The 22,926-nt window shown below is 36.4% G+C and overlaps 1 protein-coding gene across 1 annotated transcript; it reads right to left on the bottom strand.

The window, feature by feature from the left end:
* Window positions 1-1,160: 1,160 nt before the first annotated feature.
* Window positions 1,161-15,695, bottom strand: LOC133836667 (endoplasmic reticulum resident protein 44). Its single transcript, XM_062267259.1, has 2 exons — window positions 15,587-15,695; window positions 1,161-2,050 (listed from the first exon to the last, which is right to left on the bottom strand). Exons 1-2 carry the CDS (start codon window positions 15,693-15,695, stop codon window positions 1,161-1,163), a joined length of 999 nt encoding a protein of 332 aa, XP_062123243.1.
* Between the last annotated feature and the right edge of the window lie 7,231 nt (window positions 15,696-22,926).

Here is a 22,926-nt window from a genome sequence, read left to right as displayed (position 1 = left end):
TCATTAGATGCAACCGAGTTGGAGCCAACTGTTTTCCAATCTGGACGCAGCAATGATTCGACACAACACGACTCGACGCGATTCGATTCGATTCGGTTTTGGTTCTGTTCGGACTACCATGTCCAATCTCTTTAAGGCAGTCTCATGCTGCAATAAGTCCATAAATTTATTAATAATTATGACAATTTATGAGTAAAAGTGTTTGGTCTGTGTGGCGCTGCCTTTTCAGGCGATACCCCCAAGGATTTGAGTTATAGTTTCTAGTCACAGTTCCTGCTAGACAGACTTTTTATTTCACTGTCAGTTTGATTGACTAATGAGTTCATTAACATTGCTGTATCAGACTCCTTGCTGCGTATTCAAATGGTTGCGATACTTTGTTAGCCACTGTCGTTGGTTGGTTCCTGGAATCAACAACAAGCAACCAAGCATCCAAGCAACGAAGCAACTAAGAAGCATCAACCATGAAGTCTCGCTTGAAGAAGACACGTGCCCCGTCTTTAGTTGGTTCTCAATGGCGAGCCATGTCCATATTGGCTGGTGTTCGATTTGTCGCAGTAGCCATAAAGAGGCATCAAATGCCGAACTAGGAGCAAGCATCCTATGCATCCCTATGCCACATTTTGCTGCTCCCCACGTACTTCCACTTATTATGAATGCCAATGCCAGCAAATATGGCTTATGTGCAAATATTTTCATACTTGGACATTGGATTAGTAATTCCTATAAAATCATAATTAAAGCTCTTACTTTATAAGTGAAAGAAAGAAATGCTCAAATTTGCACATTGAAAATATTATTAATAACTCTTTTCTTCTTACAATTCATCTCTCATAGTATAGCGATTTCTTGATGGCAAGTAATCCTTAAGTTTTGATTTATGTCGTGTTTTGGTTGTTGTTGCTTCCTCCTGCATTGCCAGAGTTGATACTTCTATTTTAGTAGGTATAATTTGATTATGATTATCATCTTCCTCATCACTTTTGTCAGCTAAAAACTCCTCAACATGATGCGATATATGAAGTTGGCCCGTGTATAGATTACGAATGAATTGCTTCAGTTTGCCCGGTATATAAATATCCTCGAATTTGGGAAACTCATACATGTGTACGACCGAATCGATAAATATTACGGGCAACTCTTCTTCTGTTCGATCAATGTCAAAAAAGAAAGTCAAATGTCGTTGCATCGACGGAGACAAAGTTGACTTTATCCAATTCATCCATAAGTTCCATTCGAATAACCTTCTCTAATTCATGGCCCGATTTCACATCACTTTGTTGGTGGAAAAGTATCACCCAGGGACGTCCCTCTTCAGAGATCTCCTCGGCATTGTCGAAGGTTAGTTCGCGAAAAATCGGTTTACATTTGTCATGGATCCATTTGTACATTTCACTGAAGCCAGACATGCTTCCATTATAGTCGCTAGAGAGTTCCTCTTCTTCAGCGAGAGCCAAATTCTTTTGGAAGACAATTTTATTTCTACCAGATGGATTCAAGGACTTGGCAGAATCTCCGAAACTGACATAAAAACGGCAATGATAATCTCGCAGAGCAAGAGAAGTCTTGCGAAATACTTCGTACTCCAGGTGGTTGCTACTCTCAAAGTATCCAAGTACGAGATTCTTTTGATTTTTCTGTTGCTGCAGATCACTCATTGAACAGAACTCTTCTATGGGATCCCGGAGTTCCTTGTGAATGAATTGAATAAGTGCATCCAATGTACGTTCTCCGCGATATTCGATCTTTCCAACTCGACCAAATCGGAATATCCGTATTGTTGGATATTTACCAATATTGAATCTATCCTCCAAACTAGAATAAGCTGCGCAATCGAGCTTCGCCAATGAGACCTTGCCGTTGTCACCAAACTCTGCCCTCAATTGATCAGCAGCTGCATCGAAGACGGGCATGAATTGCATGCTATATCTGCATTGCTCTGAATAGAAGAGAATCAGCACCAAGTCATTGCTGTGAAGTACACCACTTAGATTCTTTGGATTCAAGGCAATCGCTTCACCAGCTGTGAATCCCAACATCTGACTTAACGCTAAAAGGAGCGTTAGAAAATACCCAAGTTTTCGACTCATTGGCAACGGAATTAAAACTGGAAAAGGCAAGTCAGTATATGTTAGAAACTGAACAGAGGAACTGAACAATTCATTAAAATGTAAATTAGTTCCATAGTAAATTCATTTGCTTCAGTTTTATGGCGTATCTTGAAATTTTCTGCCTTGAGTTTAGGAAAAACAATTGCCAATACATCCACAATTTATGTAGACAGCCAGTATGCATTTATCATAATAAAACCGTGTTCAATCCCCTAAAGTAAAACAGTTAAAAATTGTATCTATTCGTATCATCGTTATATAAAATTATTTTCTTAATTGGTTAAAGGGCCGATTTTTCAATGTCTCCATAAGTTTTATTGTTCATATAAATTAAGCTTCTGAGTTTCTGACATGGAAAAATAAAATTTGTTATAGTGAACTTTATTGAACAAATATTTTTTTTAGGCAAGAACTAGATGTAACCTTATAAAGACTTTCTAGTTATTAAAATGTTATCATAATTAAACCGAAGTAATATAAAAGTTTTTAGAGAAATGGGCAGCACTTTTAAAGTGATATATTATTACTAATGATTTAAAAAAGTAAATGTTTTAATATTTTCTTTTTTAGAATTTATATGTCATTAATTGTTTAAAATCATTTGAATTTATATTGATCGATTTTAATTATGTCTGTTTGAAATCATAGATATGATATATTGAAAAAAATATATGTATGTATTAGCCTAGGTTATTAATTTTTATGAACTATTTCTATTTGGCTTTGCTGATTGAAGTGTAGTAGTCAGCTATTTTATGTATTTCATTTAACGCACAAAGTGTATTAAAGGCTGAAACTCATTAAAAGAACCTCATCTAATGAAATAATTGTAAAACGCTATTTACAAGCGTTTAATGCCAATACTATTTCAATAGCAATTTCTAAATGCAGACAATTAAAATATGCCATAATTACGAGTACGAGAATTTACTCGTACAACCGGCTGGGGTCTTTCGAAAGCCCATAACTAAGCTAGAAGCAAAGCCAAAGCCAGATTCAGAGCTTCAGTCTGAGTCTCAGCCAAAGTCAAAGTCAAACCAGTCCCGGCGCAAGTAGCAATGTTAATGACATAATTTTAAAAAGCATTTCATGAATAGCCAATATTCTAGTCTGCAGACTGACCACGAACAGACAAATACACACAGAAATGACATATAACTCGTACTTAGAGCTGATTTAAAATTCAAAACGAACAGGAACCTATATCCATATACATATATGTACATAAGTATGGCATTAATGCTAATTAAAAGAATGTAATGCGATGAGTACTCGACATTCAATATCATTCATATATTCAGTCATTACACTTGAATGAATACTGCCAGTAAAGTGAATTATTTGATATAAATGTAATTTTTAGTTTGTAATTATAATTTCACTTGCACACTTCATCAATTTAAAATGTAATATGTTGTTCTCTAAATAATTTAAGATGGAGCCATGAGATAAAAAATACTAATAGTGTATACTAAAACGAATTTTTGTAAAACACGGAAGAGTATTCATTTTACTATCCTTTCAGTTATAGATTAGATAGACTCACTTTTGGGTATATGCTGATTGAGAAAAGAATCACCAAAAATACGTTTTTGATAATTTGAAATAGTTCAATGGGAGGATACTTATGAATAATCCATATTTAATAAAATATTTTTAATACACATCGGAAAGCACGCCTATCATTTTATCTATAAAGTGAAAAACCTTGGGGCCTAACAGAATCATCTAAAATTAAAAATCGAGCCAAGATATATATTAAAATTAGAATTGGAAAGAAAATTAGAATATTCGTGACTCGTAAAGCACGCAATCTCAATGTTTCATCTCTTGTCCATTTAAACTCGTGACTTTATAGTCTGAAATATTCTCAGAAAAAGAAATAACAATATACGTATATAATGACCTGGTTAGTAATACATTTTGTAGAAAATTAATATTAAAGAGCTCAAAAGAATATTCGTGACACAAAGCATCAGTCACGACTATCGTTTCAGCTCTAGGCCAGATAGACTCGTGACTTTTGTGTGAATGCTGGTTGGGGTCTAAAAAAGTCACCGAAATATTTGCTAGTTATGCTTATCTGCTGCTCTGGCATCGTCTCGCGCTGCGAGGACATGCAACCCCCGTGTCCTTGGCGCCCACAAGCAAGCGGGCATGTCAAATTACTTGTATATAATTCACATCCTTTTGCTGGCCCTGTCGAGTGATTTATGGGCATCTTCTGCTTCCACAGAATGCCACCGAAATGCTTTTCTATAAATAAATATATGCCAAGTTGGACCACATTCCAAAACTAGCGGGCAAAATTCGTTGGTCTCAGCACTATTATCCTTTTGTGCCGGCTGCGCTGCTTTTTAGAGACAAAACACACGCCGCGCCGTTTTAAGTAATTGCTGACTTTTGCCATTGCCGAGTCCAATACCATTGAGTTATACGTTTTCGATACGAAAATTTGATATTCCGACCACATGCTGTGATTAAATTGTTATGCCATCTTTTTTGCGACATCTACTATCCACATGAACTTTCGAGGTGTGCTCCTCTGCCCTCACAGTTTAGTAATTGAAAATAGTTTTTGGCACTGATGAGGAGCAACAACACTGAGACAGAGGCGTGTCTCAGATTGCTCAGCCCGATAGCAATTGTTGTTACACAGTACTTAAAAATTTTTCGTAAAATACTAAATAATACTTATACTGTATTTATGTATGTTTGTATAGTAATACTTTAGTACATAAAAAACACTATCATTTGATAAACAAGAAATTAGTATAATTTGTTCAATCCTTAAATCAACTGTGAAGTAATCTTAAGAAATTTCGGAATAATTTTAATAATAGTTAATATTTAGTCTCAAATAACATAAATATAATCAAATAAGAAAGCAACAGTTGACTGAGCTCGACTGTGATATACCCGCTACCCATTTTTTAAGAAAACCATATTTAACAAATATACAGAAAGCTATATTTGGTATAACGATATTGTCCTACATTCAAAATATACTATAGAGTACAAAATATCCCAGATTATCAGCTAGAACAGCTTAGATCCGATTACTGTTGGCGTTATTGCCATACAAAAGTATTTCTTAAATAACTTTTAAAAATTTTATCTGATCGCCACTAAATGTTTAAGAATAATAAATAGTTCTGTAATGATTGTATAAAAATAAGAAACGTGTAAATAATAAAATAAATAGAAATAACTTTAAAAAACTATTTAAAATATAAATCAGATTTGCAATTGCAAATACTATTTGAAATAAACATTTCTTGCACAGCCTCATATTTCGATCCGCCTGCTCGGCCATTTATCATATTGCAGAAACTCGAGACTCTAAAAAACACTACAAAAATTTGCGCAACACTTTGGTATGCAAATTTTAGAAAATTGAAAATCACAACAGAGAGCAGGGCATTATGAAACCACAAAACCCATTGAGAAATAAGTTTTGTGTGCGGCTTGTGCAGGTCCACAGGTCTAGGTTCAGGCCCGCAAACTTTAAGACGAACATGTGCATTTGTCATAAATTAGAAACTGTAACTTGGGGTGTTACCTTTTTGCTGTTGGTCCAAGTCAGAGTCCGAGCACACACTTAAATTTATTACAAATAACTCTGGCTCTGTTTTTTTGCGCTTACATTGTGTTTTAAACTCATCCAACAGCTCGGTGTGGGGTTTTATTTTTTAGCTAAGCAAACTAATCAACGCTTGTAATTTGGTCCGGTATGCTGGAGAATGGTTTACGGTTGCCAATGCCAATGGAATGAGGCGTTTGGGCCAAAAGGCATGCGGCTAAATGAAGTGTGCACATTGCGAGACCCCCTTCAAGTCTGCTGCTCTCCCGGTGCAGTGAAAAGTAAACAACAACTCGGCTATTATAAATCTTGGCCTAAGTGTTGTGGTCATTTAGCAAATGTCCAACGATGTCCGGCATGAAAAGTTGTGGGTGCAGTCAGCATAAATGGAAGCTGGGTTATAGCTTGAAGGATACTTATGATTTATAAAATGTATTAATTAAATGGACCCAAACATGTCCTCAGATTGCGATAACGAACAAAAGCGAGACGAGAGAAATGAATATTCGGTATTTGAAGCACAATTTTAAAGTCAAATTTAACAGACATTAAATTGTTATAATGGCTTTGTCTTGCCTCACACACACAGAGAAATGCTCATAGAGAGATGCTCAGCAAAATACATAAGTGTTTGTGCTGTCAAAGTCAAAATAAACGCAGCGACAATAATGATTTATGTGTCCATGGCCGAGAAAAGAAAAATCCCCAAAAGGAAGCCAAGAAGCAGACCTTTTGTGGAAGCTGCGATAGGAAGGGAAAAGTTGTGTACTACGAAGACACATGAGAATTTGGTGACATGCTAAAGACTCAGTCTTACCCCAATTCCATTCCTTCAGATAGCAAAGAGCGCGACAAATCTGTGTATAATTCAGAAAGAAATGCAGTGATGGAGGGGAGAATTCAGGGTGAGAGAGATGCCCGCCTCCACTTCGATATTGAAATATGCCCTTATTTATTAAATTTCGTATAAGAGGCATAAATCTTGACGAGAAATTAGCAAAGAAACAATTGAAATATGATTGGCTAAAATAGAATTAAAGCAACTTTATCAAAATGTAGTGCATAACTTTTACAGAAACTTAAAGTGAAGTGAACATAATAAACCAAGAAATTGCCAATAAAAACTTTCTGTCAGACAATAAAAGTTTTGTTCCCTTGGGCGTGAAAATGTCAATGATGTTGACCATAAAACGATTTAGATACTGTTATTGACCCTCGTATTTTTATTGTAGTAGTTATTGAGTGTAAGTAAAGAGCAATTTTATGGTAAAACAAATATGCTTGTTTAAAGGAAGAGCCCTCATTGATTATGTAATTTACAAAATTACTTATGAATATTATTCAACTTGAGTTAAAAAGAATTTTAATTAACATTATTGGCATAAAATTGACTATTATTATACATACTTCTATTAATACAAAAACATTAAATTAAATATTTGAATAATTGCAAAATTAAATAACTTCTATGAATAAAAAACGAATCAAATAAGTAATTATTTATATTACAAATTTTAGCCTGAAAGTCTTAATTGCTCTGGCTCATCTCATTGCAATATGGAATTGTATTCGTTATTTCAATAACAGAATAATAATAATTAAAACTAAAAGAGTACGTACTTAGTTAATATGAATTAGTATAGTTATAAAATATGTAAGTAAATAAAATGATAGCTTTAGAAACAAGATATTTAATATCTTAACTCAATCTCAATCGATTCTCTGAAAGAACGACTTTAATACTTCAAAGCATTTAATTGATTTTGAAATAATAAAAAAAGCAACCAAGCCATTACCAAAATTGAATTCACATAACATACTCTAGAGCATGGAAAAGTCAAAAGGGCCCCAATCAAGACGTCAGTGCCCAGGACCACGCTACATGAGGACAGGCTCTAGTTGAACTCGCTTTACCCCTAGGATGGCGTGCCAGCTCATAAGGCAGAGAAATGCAAAACCGCCATAATAAAGGATAATGTCGGCGCATATTAAATAAATGACTTCCGTCCTTGTCGACATCGTAGTCGTAGTCGTCGTCTAGGTCTAGGTCTGTGCGCCCCCCACAACGTTTACTCAATGAAAACAAGCAAAAGGATATTGAAATGAGTTGGTGAAAATGCAAATTCATGCCAATGGGAAATGACGTGTGCAGAAATTCACAGGCCGCGATGATAAAGCGAAATTTTAAAACAACACACACCACACAGTCAGTCGGCACTCTAAAGTGTTTAATTAAAAACTTTTGAAAAGTCGCCACAACATTTAAAAGTAAATTAAAGGGGTACAGGAAGTGCCAATATTTCAAGTTGTTCCACATTTTCGAGACATTCGGGTATTACGCATTCCGCATTGACCTGTTGCCCCACTAATAGAAATGATCATACAAAAGTACAAAACACATATGAGATAAGTTCTCACAGGGATCGGATCCCAGCTGCAGCAACAGCTAATTACAAGGCACTGTGTCTGGCCTGGGCTGGGCTTAATCGTTGTTTAAGTACACGGTCGTGGCTTAAACGCGAATTACGCCCAATGTGCTCGCTCGACTCGCCAGACTCATGACCATTTAATGTAAACAATAATTAAAAGCATGAAGAGCCAGTCTTCGTCACAGTTCCAGTTGCAGTCTCTAAGTCTGAGTCTGAGTCTGAGTCTGTGGCTAAGTCTGAGTCCCATTCTGGCTCGAAGACAGACACCCTTCGTCGCTCTTAGCAAGTAATTCCCTCAGTTTATAGCTTAATAGCTGCAAAGGCAGACGATAAGCGTTCTTCTCCTTACTTGATTATACAGGTGGGTTCAACTACTAGTACTTTACTCATATGTTAACCCTTTGGCTTCGGTGCTTTATTAATTATTCAGCGGAACGGCAACGAACAGAGGTTTAGAACTCTTGTAATAGATAGTTAGGCATAATAGGAATACTGTAAGTACATCAATTATTTTTCGGATTTATAATGTAATCTAAAGATTCTCTCTCTCTTCGACAAACGAGTATATGATCTTTTGAAGCGCACATTTTAATTCCTTATGGTTATATCATAACTTTCTAATTCCTAGAAGTAGAGTTGATACGTTGGGAGTGTTTCTTTACAAAATTAACATGTAATTTTTCTATTGATGTTAAAATACATGATAGCTTAAATATAGGCATTTTATTTATTATTTCGTTATAATTCAGAATCAGAATATTAATCCATTAAGAAAACAAACATGTAAAATATTATAAATTATATGTTATTATTATATCGTGCTGAAAATAAATGCTTGCATGTCAACGAACAAACAGTAGTTTATGAAATTTTCGCATTTAATTATATGAATCTATCTATTAAAACAAGTAAGAAATCTAAAGTCGAGAGGGTTCGACTGTGAGATACCCGCTACCCATTTTCAATAAAACCGTATTCTACAAATATAAATGCCAACAATATACCACAAAAATACTAAAATATACCGTAAGCTTTATTTGCTATATATGTCGATATTGTACTGCATTGAAAATAAACCATAGAGTATAAAATATACCATATCAACTATGACCCGATTGCAATAGGCCTTATTTCATACAAAATAAATAACCTCAACATTGTTTATCCGATCGCATCTAAATACTTATAATCGGAAATACTGTAGTTATTATTTGTATAAAAATGCGATCAGAAGTCGGTGTGGCAAACAAACTTGACGAACAAATTTTAGCTTTATCTCTTAAAATTTCAGATATTCAGTGTTTCATACGGACAAACGGACATCGCCTCGGCTGTTGACGCTGAATGGGTTCGGAGTTGACTCCTTCCGCCTCTTACCTACATATCCTGCAGGCACAAAGTTATAACATCCTTTTGCCTATTGATAGCTGGTATAAAAATATTTCTTATCAATGTAACAAATAAAATATATTCATTATATGAAAATTTACTGTCATGCAAATTACATCGTAAATCTTTGATAAAAAACTAGAAATGAAATTAATAAGCCCAAGAAATTGTTTGCCTTTGTTATTTTTGTCATCTTAGAAGCATAATTATAAAAGATACTAGAACTGTCAATGTCAACTTTGTTGGACATGAATAAAAATGCTTTTATTTTGCAGATTTTCAGCTGCTTCGTGCTTCACTTCTAAATTCGTTTATTAAATTCACCCTTAAAAGTCATTTAGTGTTGCATTTTGGGGCGTGGTTTGTCTGACTGCGATTTGGCGCAGTGTTTTGTGCGCAGTCAAGTTCTCCTCCAGGAAAAGTAGGCGTCTATGCAGATTTGCAGACGCTGCAAGTCTATCGTGAGTACACTCAACTCTCTTTTGGGCAACGCCCACAACAAGGATAGAAACTATTCCGCTGTTGTTGTTGTCCAATGGTCGTTGCAGTCGATGGGGGCTGTGTTCTTGAGGGGGAGAGAGATTTATTTAGGAAATTGCATTTTTGACATTGCAGCTGAAATTCTAGTTTTTCCTCGAGTCTCTGTCTCGAGGATGTCACTTTTGTCTACGTGATTGTGCTTTTTCCCCTGCCCAAAATGTGCTTTCAATTAAACTTGGCCACAAATTAGAAGTTCTTCTCATACTTGAAATTCCACTGTGAAATTTGAAAATTCACTAAAATTAGTTTAAGGTTTCGTGAATGGTTTTAAAGTGATAAATAAAAAAATTAATTTTAGTATAAGCAGCTATAAAAATACGTGTGGCTTTCGTACATTAAGCAAACAAAGCACGACTGAAGCAACCACAAGTCAAATCCCAACCTGCAACGTGTATTTTATTATCTCGCAGTGCCCTTTCTATAGCCTTCTATTCGAAAGGAGAAGGCCAACATGCGCTAACCAAGTCAAACATTTATCAAAACTATTCGTACGTGCTGGGCCTGAACTGGGAACTGTGAACTGAAACTGGGTCTGAGGCCTCAACAGATATGGCAGTTACATCTCTGAAAGAGTGAGGGAAAGACAACGAGATACAGAGAGTGAGAGGGAAAGAGAGTGCCGCCTCAAGGAGCTAGAGCTGGATTGGGGTTTGGTTGTGGTAATCGTATTTTTCAACGAAAATATTTTTGCATAAATTACAATAACAGCGACAGCAACAGCGACAGCAGCAGTAGCAGAACAATAAGCAAGATGTCTACCAGCAACAACAACATTCTTGGCATATAATTTAGTGTCGCTTATGAAATAAACTTATCTAAACGGAAATAAAAAGCCCTCTCCAAGTGCACATACTCTCGTACAAATGTGTACAAATGTGAGTTGTGGGGGAGTGTGCACACAAACAGGTTGTTGAAGCAATAGCTGAAGACGTTCTACACATGCGAATCCACACATAAATTTTCGCGTTGCGGTAAAAAAAGTATTCGAGCATCTGAGCCAAGTATCTGGTATCTGAATATCTGAGGTAGAGCGATGGCGTCGAAATTTAAATTCCTTCGAAAGTCGTAAATTATTTTTAGTGGTTTTATCAAGTCAACTTCTCGGTACGAGAATGAAGTGGATGTGTGTGAGAAAGCTGTTGTGGGTAGCAAAGTCTGTCTTAACTGGCTCGAAAAAAGACGAGTTAGTTAATGACAATTACGAATTGACGCTTTCTGGCTTGAATAACTCATTACAGCTTCCGCTGTGTGGCCCGCAGGCGCTTATGAGTGCATTCAATGCACTCCTTGACAAATGATATACATAGCAATCATCTGAGGGCCTGTTCTTGTGTCTTTGTGCGCCGCATTTCCTTCATTCATCAAAGCACACAACACTGTAGGCAACGGCAACGCAGCGCTGAGAATGGGATTTTGCAGTTGCCATGCTGTACAAATAGACAACACGGTCGCAACCGTTGACTAGTAATTAAGGCGACAAAACACTCATAAGTGGGCGTGGCACTGCTGATGATGTATGGTCAGAGTTAAGGCGTCCCAGCTTGCCACACTGCAAGTGCAACAGCTTCCATGGCAGTGGCAATGGCAGTCAAGAGTCGACTACCGACTCAGGTCGAAGAGCTCAACTTCAGGCGCCAAGATTAAAGACATTTTTCTGTGATTTATTTTTCTGCAGGCGCTACTGTCGTCCCATAATAAAGCTGACTACAATTTTGCCAATGACTCGAGGCTCCCGTAATTTTCTTCCTTAGATCTGCAAGTCGCTAGAAGTGCTGTTAGCTTCTTCAGTGAACACCGCCACTTTTATTGCTATGCCAATTGTTAAATTCATTCACCTTTCACTAGCATACAAGTGTGTCAAATTGTTGAAGAATTATATGATAACGAAATTATTTAAATAGAAGGTCACCAGGTAACAACTTACGGTATATTTTATATAAAATTATGAATTCTATGATCACATACCATTTGAGACTTCATATATGACGCTGTCAATACCCACAGACAATTAATAAATTAATTAATCTATCTAGAAACTTTTTTTCTCGTTTTAGAATTAAAGTGATTATGTAACAAATAACTTATTCATATTTCTAAGTTCTTTTTAATATTTATATAATTTAATTTACCAATATCTGCACTTGCAACAAATGAATTTCTTTTCCAATAAAATCTTCAAGTCATCGTCTATCTCAACGTATTTTGTGAAAGCAATAGCGCCTTTATCCAATTTGCAAGATCATACTGTTCAACATAAATTGATTCAAATTCAATGGCAAATTAAGTGGCGCTATAAAGCGGCACATTTAAATCACTTGACAAAGTTGTTGTCGGTGTTAGAGTTGGGTCCCAAGGAACACATGCCAGTCACTGTGAACCCCAAAAACAGCGCCACTCAGCCGAACAGACAGCAAAGACAGAAAGAAGTCAAAGAGCCAAACTAGCAGGCAGTCAGTCGGTCTGCTTGTTTAACATAATCCTGGCCCGTAAGGCTGACAAAATGCGTCGGCAATTTGTTTATTGGCGCTGACTTTGCTGTTGCCGTTGCTGTTGCCGTTGCTGTTGCTGTTGTTGTCGGCAAACATGCCACAAACTACGCGCTGCAAATAAATCACCAAAAATATTTCAACTACACTCGCTGCCTGGAGTCGGATTTGGATTTGGTTTGCTTTGCTTTGGTAGCTGTGGCAGAAGTCGAAGTCAAAGCTACCCACACCGCCGGCATATGTTTTCGCCAGTTCCTTTGGCAGTCGGAAGTTTGCAATGTTTCGACAGGAAGCGGCTGATTGTTGTTGTTGTTGCTGCTGTTGTTTGTTTGTCAGTTTGTCATTGAGCTTGTGCTCTGTGAACTGTTATTTCGACTTTGGCCTGACACTTTGACTTTTGCATTGAAAGACACGCATTGTATGCGACATCATTGCCTCTGCCATTGCAGAGTGAATTGCGCTAATTCATTTGTCAAGTGCTTGATGAAACTCGTGAATCATCGACGATGATATTGATGCTCCTTTGTCTGATTTTCGACTTAAGGATAACCGATTTGGGTCATTGACTTTTAGCTTAAAGCTACAATAGTCAACAAAAATTAAATATGCTTTCTACTTTCGGTACTTAATTCTAAGTATTCCCAAAAAAAACAAAAACAAACAAAATTAAATCGCATTCCTAGCGACTCTCATAAATCAGCGTGAAATTCTTAGCCAAAAGGCAACAAAAGAATGTTTTGCGTTCTGGCCACCATTTTCAAATTTTCCTTGCATTGTTTTCACTTCACGGTTTTTTCTCTCAGTTCATAGCCGTGTTACCTTTTGTCAGGTAACATGTGGCCCATAAATTATAAGGCACAAGAACACACACATGTGAGTGTATGTAAGTGATTTAAAACAGCGGAAGACTAAATGAAAATGTAATGATAAGAAAATTCTCGCTGACGCCCCTGATGGGGTTGAGATGCGGAACATTTCTGTACAAATTTTTAATGAGTGTGGGAAGTCCTTATCGTACAAGTCCTATGGTGCCTGATCCTTAGTGATAAGCGGCTGTGGAGTTGAGCAGCTTAAGAAACACAATAAGAGTATTAGCTGAATCTGTTGTAAGCATACATTAAATTAAATTTCTTTGAATTTAATAAACTAAGGCAGAAGATGTAAATTATATATTAAATTATTTTAAACGTTTTATATTTGAGGAAAAGACCGATAACTTATTTATTTTAAAGTCTAAATTTATTTTTATTTTACAGCACTTGATATTTGTGTACGCAAATGAAGATTTTTTTTTTTAATTTTTGCTTTGCACACTTCCGTATCTGCAAATTGAAGACAATCGAATAACAAGCGTTATTTTAAAGCTAGAGCGATTTTTGGCATCCACTGTAATAACTAAACTATTTATGATTTCTATTTTTGGTTGATATGGCTTCGATTGGATAAAAATGGTCGAATTGCCTACGTCAGGTCCTAGTTGCTTTGACTTTTTTAAAATTCCATCGAATTGTGAGATTTTGAATAATAATTTTAGCAAAAATTCAAAAAGTTAAGCATTTCTTCATTGTGAGATTTTAATGAAATCTAATTTGGCAATTGTTTAATTTTCGTAATTTAGCCGAAGTTACAAAAATGTTACTTTTAATTTTAACTACAGTAATTGTGATTCATGAAAATTTGGTTACAATCAGATTAAGATTGTAAAGATTTATTAAGAAATATTTTTGTATGGCAAATAACTTCTTCTGTCATCGGGTCTTAGTTGCTATGGCTGATAATCTGGTATATTTTGAATATGATACAATATCGATGTACCAAATACAGCCATCAGTATATTTTTGGTATATTATTTTGGTATATTTTGGAAATATGGTTTTATTAAAGTTGAGCACACTCAACTGTAGCTTTCTTACTTGTTTTCTTTTGTTGGTTTATGATCAGAGCGTAGATAATCTGTGTTTGAAGCTACAGAATTAATAAATATGTTATATATATATATTAATAAATATGTTATTATACTATATATTCGCAATGTTTAAAAATCAAGTAATACATTTTTAAAATTTAAAAACGCATTTCGGCTTATTAAGTTTCAGTCTTAAGTCAATAAAAATGTGGAATTATTTAAAGTAGCATTTAAGTCTCTCCTAATCCACTGCTCCCCCAACAAGTTGTGCCCTGAGGTCGCAGCGGCAAAGTGGCAAACAAAAGCTGCCAGGATTGCCGCAAGCTTGTCAAGTGTCACACACACACACATGTGTGTGCGACTCCACCTGTGTATATGTATGTGTGAGTGTAACCTGCCCCTTTTTAAACCGCTTAATAAAGTCACTTAAGCCCGACCTTTTGACAACGTTACAATTGACACGAGGAGAGTGTTCGCTTGTCTGTGTGCGTGTTGACAAAGGCTGTCCTGTCGCGCTGCCATTGTAGTTGCTGTTACAAGACACACTCGCACACACACTTTGCCACAGGCAGCGTGACATCATGTCTTTTGTTGCGGTCAACCGGAAAACTGCAAAACATGTCGCCCAAAAAGTCACATCCCACCCCGTCTCTTGTCCCCTTGCCCCTTACTTGGTATATTGTTGCTTGCCTTGTGTCCTGTGCCTGTGTTTAGCAAGGACAGGCCACGTTTGTCATAATACCAACACACACACACATATGCACACCCAAACAACAAAAAAAAAAGGATCACAAACAAGTCTGTCAAGTTTTCTACTTACAAAATACCTGTCGCCGTCGTTTATTCAAGAGTGAATATGTGTTGGGTAAGTGTGTGTGTATGTCGCACACACAAATGTGATAAATACGCGCTACATAAAATTGTGAATCATTAATAAAAAGCTGCCCTTGGCGCGGGGGTTGCTTACTCGCTTCGCTGGAGACATGGCAAGCCACCCCGCTTCACCTGACATTGCGAGACTCATCCTTGGACCTCAACACAATGATCCTATATAAACAGAACATTGTGTCCGAAATGATTTCATTTGTGGGAATACATTTCGACTCGTTCTGCTTTCTGTGCCGGACTCAAGTAATTTGTACAATTTTTCAGCAGCATCATGTGTTTGCCCGTATCATGCACATTATCAGCCGTATCCTCATCGTTGTCCTTGTCGTTGCTCCTGCTCTGGCTCTTATTGCTGTCGGTCATTACGGTCATTAAGCTGTGTCTGTGGCTATTGCCGTCGGCAAACGCTCTACGCGTCTTAATCCTTGGCCCATTTGACGGGCTCTCTGTGCTCTATGCTACGTCTAACAATCGTTAGACAGCTGCAGCTATGCCCTGGGCTACCTCGAACCCGAAATCCAGCCACTTTGTAGCTGTTAAGCCTCCTCCACACATTATGACGGATTGCCCTTAATGTTACCTTTAATTTGATCAGATTTTGACTATTGCAAAAAATTGCCCATTATGTGTCTTGAATTGTGGGATATTTATTCTAGTAGTCAAATCATTTTTCCAAGTCATCTGTCAAAAACTTTAATAATCGTGCGTAATTCGTTAAATTATATCTAACTAACAAATATACAAATTGATAATCTGGAAGAATATATTAAAAAAATACTTTCTTTATTCAACGCTTCAATATTTAATATTCTTTCCTAATATTCCTTGCATTATACATATTTTTAGACCAAAACTTTATTTATTTTTTCTTAATCTTTATCTTTCATATAGTAAAATTTGCTTGGCTTTTGTTGTGGACAATTCCAATGTCCTTTGAATAATTCTTGAATCACTATTTAACATACATATTTCTTATTATTTAACATATTTCTCTAAGTAGGATTTAATCAATAGATTTAAATAGTACGCTTTAAAATCACTTGTACATAAAATGATAACAAATTTTATGAATCGCTAAATTATATAAAAAAAAATATGTTGCATCAATTTAAATAGCACTCTATTCAATTATTTGTGTTTTTTTTTTTAATTATTGAAACTGGCTCATATTTACGTAGTTTTAAAGGAAACATATTCTTAGCTAGATTAATCGAATGCTTCACTGCTTTCAGCTTTAACCCATTTATGACGCATTCGCATCAGCTGTGGGCAATGGGCTCTCACTTTCGCTAACAATTTGGACATTTAGTGGCATCAAGGGCACACCGTCTGGAGACTAAGGCTAACACACAGTAAGTGTGTCGTGCGTGTCGCAAAACATCAAAGTGCAGAGAAAGATGGAGTGAGAGGGCATCGAGCGTTGTGACTGGGGAGCTGGTTGATCATAATCGCGGGGCATCATCATTGGCAACGACTGCAAAATGCTTTTGTGACTGCCGCCAAACAAAACGTCTGGGCAGCTGCTGGATGTCGGTGGGCATAGCTAATGCTATGGATGCTCGATAGAGCGTAGATCGTGCTGAGGATCGGTTGTAGCCCAGTTTGGTCTACGCATAATTAGTGCAACGTTGTTGCTCTTATTAATTCGGTTTAATTAGAAATGCAGACAAAGACGAAATTAATTCAATAAAAATTCCAACTCTGCTCTTTTTTCATTCCTTTTTTTTTGTTTGGTTTGTGTATTGAGGCTGCAACATTTTTGCTGTGCCTAAAGATCGCAATCTAATAAATTATCATTTGCACTGCAATCGTCAATGTCCTCAGCCTTCAATCAAGCTGGGTACCTTTGATCAGCTGCCGTGTCCATCTCTCTGCAGCTCTTCTGCTCCTTTTTGGCTGATCAAAATTCTGACCAGATCGAGACTGAGTGACAGACGTTTACTTAGTTGTTATAATTCTGCTCGTGTTGATGTTTTATTGGATTTCGTTGTCTCTCCGCAGTTAGACTGCCCCAAGTTGTAGTAGGCAGGTAGAGTCAAGTATTATTTTGTTGGTAGACGCATTCCATTTGTGTCTCAGTCTGGGACCCAATTTTTGTTTCCAAAAAACCCAATACGTCACTGCAAGTTTGATGATCCTTTGATGGATTTCTCCTGGCAACATACCAAATGCCGTTAGCTGCGGCAAACTTTGCTAATCTAAAGCAAAATATTTGAAATATTTCTGCGGCTGACCGCTAAAATAAGGTAAGTGGAGAAAACAGAAGCTAACAGCCAGTGACTTGGGTTAAGCGAGCAATGTGTGGCATCCATGTGAAGGGCAAATATACGAGTATTTTGACGGCCATTGGGCCGCTTTTTGACCGCCTCGATTTTACTTTCCGCACTATTTGCGCCAAATTGTCGAAATGTTGCCAGCTCTTTAGTTCGAGCACACAAAAAAACGATCCAAACAACAGTGAATACAAATTAGATCTGCACTCAATTGAACAAATCAACAGCTTTTCCAGCAGTCAGATGGGTCGAAAATAACAATAATTCCAACACCTCACGCAGTGCTGAGCACTGTTGCTGCATCGCTGAGTTTTTCCAATCCCCCAAAAGCCCCTTCAACACCTGCTCCTCTTGGCCACCAGTCATTTTACCCACTCTCGCTTTACTCGCCACTCACCATTTAATTGCCACACTTCCTACTTCCGTTTTCAAAGTGTTTGCTGTTTTTTTTCTCTACTAACTCGATGCCTATTTTTTCCACCGTGTTTTCGATTTGAAAAGTGCCAGTTTCAGTGAGTTTTGCCTATCGAAAGTGGTTGAGCACGTCGTCGTACTCGTATTTATTTTTATAACTCGGTTGAGAGTGTGTGATACTTTCATTTTCGTTGTATTGCTTATCAGTAGGTTATAAATTTAAATATTTAATTGTTAAATCAAATCTAATTTGGAACCCAATTTTCACTTTATGTATTATATGTGACAGTTTAGCGTTTTCTATAAAAATTATTAGTTAGGATTATTTGAAAGTGTTAACAGCATTAAGAATATCTAATTTATTAATACCAAATCATATCAAAATTATATATATTTACTATTTTAGACTAGTTTTAATGCGAATCACAAAAAATTAATTGTTAATTAAAGTGCCCATTAAAAAAATAGATAATGAATGCAAGAATTGATTTATTTATTTCACACAGTCCTTTTATAACCATTTTCACATGTCAATCTCCAATAGAAACTCAATAATTTACCATGTGCCAGTCGAGACCGGCGAGTAAGTCGTACTCTACTCGCAATCGTACTCGAACTCGAACTCGAAATCGTATAAGTAAAAGTTTTTGCTACCTGTGGCAAATATACTCGTACCCGTACTTGTTGAGCGTTTCTTTGTGTGTAGTTGAACTCATATTAAGCTATGAATTTTCATGTTATTGCAACTAATTTTCATTTAATGCGTTCGCTACCATGGCAAGACAACAGAGGTGTAGTCAGGAAATGCTAGAAAAGATACTTTTGGCTCTTGTTACATTTGGTATTTTGTTGATCCCCTCTTGAGTTGTGTAGCTACTCCTCTGATTGGAGTATCAAATGCTGTCGCCAGCCGACAATCGCGCAATTTTAATTGTAGACCATAAACTATCGAACGTATCGCATGCGTATCGCATGGAGTATCTAATGCCGGTCGCAAACCCGTTCGCAAAGGAAACTGCGCAGACGTTGACGTTAGATTTGCACCACTGGCCAACAGATTCTCACAGTCGCAACCAGAGAGGCAGAGGCAATCCTGAACCACGTCCACTACATCGATGACGTTCACGTCCGTTTGTCGAACGAAAGTGGCAGCACCTGATTTGAGCGGCAGTTGTCCACGTCTGTCACTCAGCCGCTCAGGCGACCATTCAGTCAGTCATTCAGGCGCTCATTCATGCATGCTTAGATACTTATTGGAGTTGCAATTGAAGTTGGAGTTGGAGTCGGAGTTAGAGTTGGAACTTGGAACTCGCAACAGCTTGGACTTACACTGAGGGGGGAGATATAATTCAATTTCCGTTGGCGCTGGAACGTTCGATCTCTAGTGTATCAGTTACCCATATTGACACATTGATTTAGTGCTTACATGGACCGTTTGCCATTTGTTTGATATTGATTTATATTTTCAGTTATTGATATGTTTGCTTAAAAGCCCAGATAGCTGTTGCTGCTGCTGCTGCTACCTGATTGAGCGATTAACGTGGCGTTCCATTGGTCCGCAAAGTTTGTCAATTTATGTCATTCGCTTGAAAGCCTTCAGTTCAAATCAATATAGTAATTCATGTTAAAGAGGGAAAAACTAGATGCCTTTACATAAATTGTGTTCAAATCTTAAGAAAAATATATTCCTAATGGCCGTGGCGAAAAAGAAAATTAAAAATCATACCGTATACGTAGCTAAGAAAAAAAATCAAAATTGAAATAAGTAATAAAACACTTAAACTAAAAAATCCTTGTTTTAATTGTCTTTATTTATATCTTTTAATACATAAATGAGTAATAATTAATATAATAAATTATTTATTTATTTTTTAATGTATTTACAAAAAATCTTTATTTTTACTATGTCCCTAAACACAAAAATTCGATGTAAAAATATTTATATTCCCATGTTTTTATTATATGTTATATAACTGATATGCATAAAATATATAGAGAACTGTAGGAGAAAACGAAAATTGTTATTTAATTTAATTTTTTTTTTAATAAAGGAATTTCGTAACGCTACAAATAGACATATTAAATAGTGATAATCATTTAAATTAACAAGAAATGTTTTACCTATTACCTAGATTGACAATATATGTATGTATATACACATATGTATATATGTATGGAAATGTATGTATGTATGTACACATATTTTTTATGAGCGTCAACAGCTGAAAATCTAAACTCATATTCATACCTAGATTTCAGAGGCAATAAGACATAAAGTATGTATAACAAATATACTTTTGGAAATTTTCAGTATTTTTCGTTATTAATTTTGTTTCCATTTAACTGTTTTGGCTGACTCTATGGTTTATTTTGAATGCAGTACTATATCAATATACCTTTGGTATATTTTAGTATTTTTGGACATATTCATTTTGGAATATTTTATGAATAGTGCCGCACTGTTTTGTCCTTCTTCAAAATGGGTAGCGGGTATCTCACATCGAGTACTCCGTAGCATTCTTACTTGTTTATTATTTAAACAGGGTAGCAAAATAAGCACAAAAGTGGTTTAAAACAAAAAATTACGCCGTAGGACACATTTCTAATTAGAGTGATACCCTTTCAATTTGTAACAAATTACATGAAATTATAGCCTCCTCTATCTAATAGTAGTATCTATAAGATACTTTGCGTCTGCTTGCATGTTGTCCAGAGGTAATGATTAGGCCGCTGTTAACAAAGCAACACCTCTGAACAACTATGATTGCGCTAGACCTCAGCCACGACCTGATTATTGTATGCGTGTGTATCTAACAAAACGCGCTAACAACAACAACAACAACGACAACAAGGAGAAGATATAACAACAACAAGCTTATCGCGTGCAAAGTGCGAGACTCGTGCTGTCTCGTAGGGCCAACACAGTTTGGGTTTGGTAATGATGATGATAGCTTTTTGATGGTAATGATAGACGAAGGAACAGACTCACTCACACACAGGCACAGTGTCTAACTGTGCTGATGGGCGGCATGTGTGTATAGTGATTGTGCTCATCGTAATCGGAAGTCACTGAGAGAACTTTGATTGAAAGTGAAATTTGCAAAGCCGCAAATGATAATCGTTCAATCAATTAAGGTTAATTACAATTTAATGCAATTGACCAAAGCAAAAATTTGGAGATGCCCATGAGAAAAACCATTTGTCCATCGATTATGCAAACGATACAAACCCACCACACAACGCCGCTGCCCCTCTCAAGCCCACCTCAATCAAAGAACAGTTAGTTTTCAAACCTAAACGCGATGATCAGCGGCAATTCTCATTTTTTTGGATATATATTTTTTCGCCTTTTTATGGTAGCCCTTTCGTGTCAGGCCATAATTTGGTGGAGCCCATTTGAAAATTGCAGTAGCCGGACAAAAAGTTACTCACCAAAATTCGTATAGGCTTGATATTCTAATTTGTTGCGTTATTATGACTTATAATTTGAAATTATTGGGCTACTGGCTTTTTCCTGCGGGCATTTCTGACTACCGCACATGCAAATTTCCTAATACACTACACTTTGGGTGACATGATTTTGAGAGGCGGTTTGGGAAGTATAGATTTTTATTGAAGCACAAATTGTTCACATTTTCCTTGAATATCGAACTGATTAAATGAGAATTTAAAACATAATATCAATATTTCATAACAAAGTAAATATTCAATATTATTTCTCAAAGATAATAACAAAATAAAAATGCACAAAAAAAAACTTTTAAAAATCCAGTATATTCGAATTTAATTAGAATATGAATACATGCAAAATAAAAAAAATTTATTTATTTTTTATGTTGAAATGGAATAAGAAAGATAAGTATTTCGGGATTAATAAATATCCGGTATTTTCTTACATGGTTTAGGATAATATGGTGATACCGTTTCGGACTTGATTTGGCTTATTTCAAAATTTCTTGTCTGTTCACGAATTTAGTTACACAATAATATTCAATAATTATTACAAAGTGTGTACAATATTCGTTGTTTCACATCAAATTTATTACCTCTAGTGATAATCTTGAATCTTTTGAATTTTGGCAAATTTTGTTTAGCTCTTTTGGCGCTGCTTCTAACGGTAATGCGTTTTGGCCAACCCGCTGATTAATCGCTGCGTGTCTTCTATAGCTGGCTATGTGTGTTTATCTGTCTGGCAATTTGCATAAGCTAAATGATAATTGATATGGATAGTGGCAATAGATTGGCTGTTTTCAAGGTTATCAAGCCACTGACTGCAAAGTTCTTCAAGTCACCCAATTCATCGATGACTTATATCGCTTACAACTGTAGCAATTGTGGTATGATCTGACTGAAATCTTCGCTGATAATATACTCAAATCTTAACCACTTCCCAGCTAAATGCCCATTTAGTAAACCAAATACACGAAAAGCAAACAAAACGAGAAAGAAACTTGTGCAGTAATCAGAAAAGAGAGAGAACCGCAAAACAAATTTAGTTACAACAATGAAACCACCGTTGCATTTTCCTCTGGTCTCTGTCTGCGAGCTTGAGCCTGGGGTAATGTTTTCGCGTTCGCTTTGTATCGATTGATGATTGTCAATCAGAGCACATTTAAACGAAGGTTAAGAGTTGCATACGTTTAATCTGGCCCAACGAGTCTGTGGCAAAGCCGCAAGCAAATCATTGAAGCGCGTAAAACGTAGCAGGCAGCCCAGCAGCCTCTGTGGCAGCATCAGCAGCGGATGCTGCAGCAGTTGCAGTTGCAGTTGCAGAATCTTCTGCAGCTCCTCCAGAGTCATGGTAATGATGCGATGTGATAGAGATGCGGCGCCGTTGATTGCAATCGCTTTGCCATTTACTGTTTGCATTTGTGTTGCAAATTTACAGCTTCAGCTGCAACGGCGAG

The sequence above is a fragment of the Drosophila sulfurigaster genome, chromosome 2R (genome assembly GCF_023558435.1).
Source record: "Drosophila sulfurigaster albostrigata strain 15112-1811.04 chromosome 2R, ASM2355843v2, whole genome shotgun sequence".
Classification (NCBI taxonomy): domain Eukaryota; kingdom Metazoa; phylum Arthropoda; class Insecta; order Diptera; family Drosophilidae; genus Drosophila; species Drosophila sulfurigaster.
Note: the sequence above shows the minus strand (reverse complement) of the source record. Positions and strands in the feature narration are given on the sequence as shown.

Coding starts and splice junctions, on each gene's coding strand:
- LOC133836667 (XM_062267259.1), bottom strand. CDS start 15,695: ATGACCGACAGCAATAAGAGCCAGAGCAGGAGCAACGACAAGGACAAC. Junction 2,051..15,586: donor CATGATGCTGCTGAAAAATT/GTACAAATTACT, acceptor CGCTCCTTTTAG/CGTTAAGTCAGATGTTGGGA.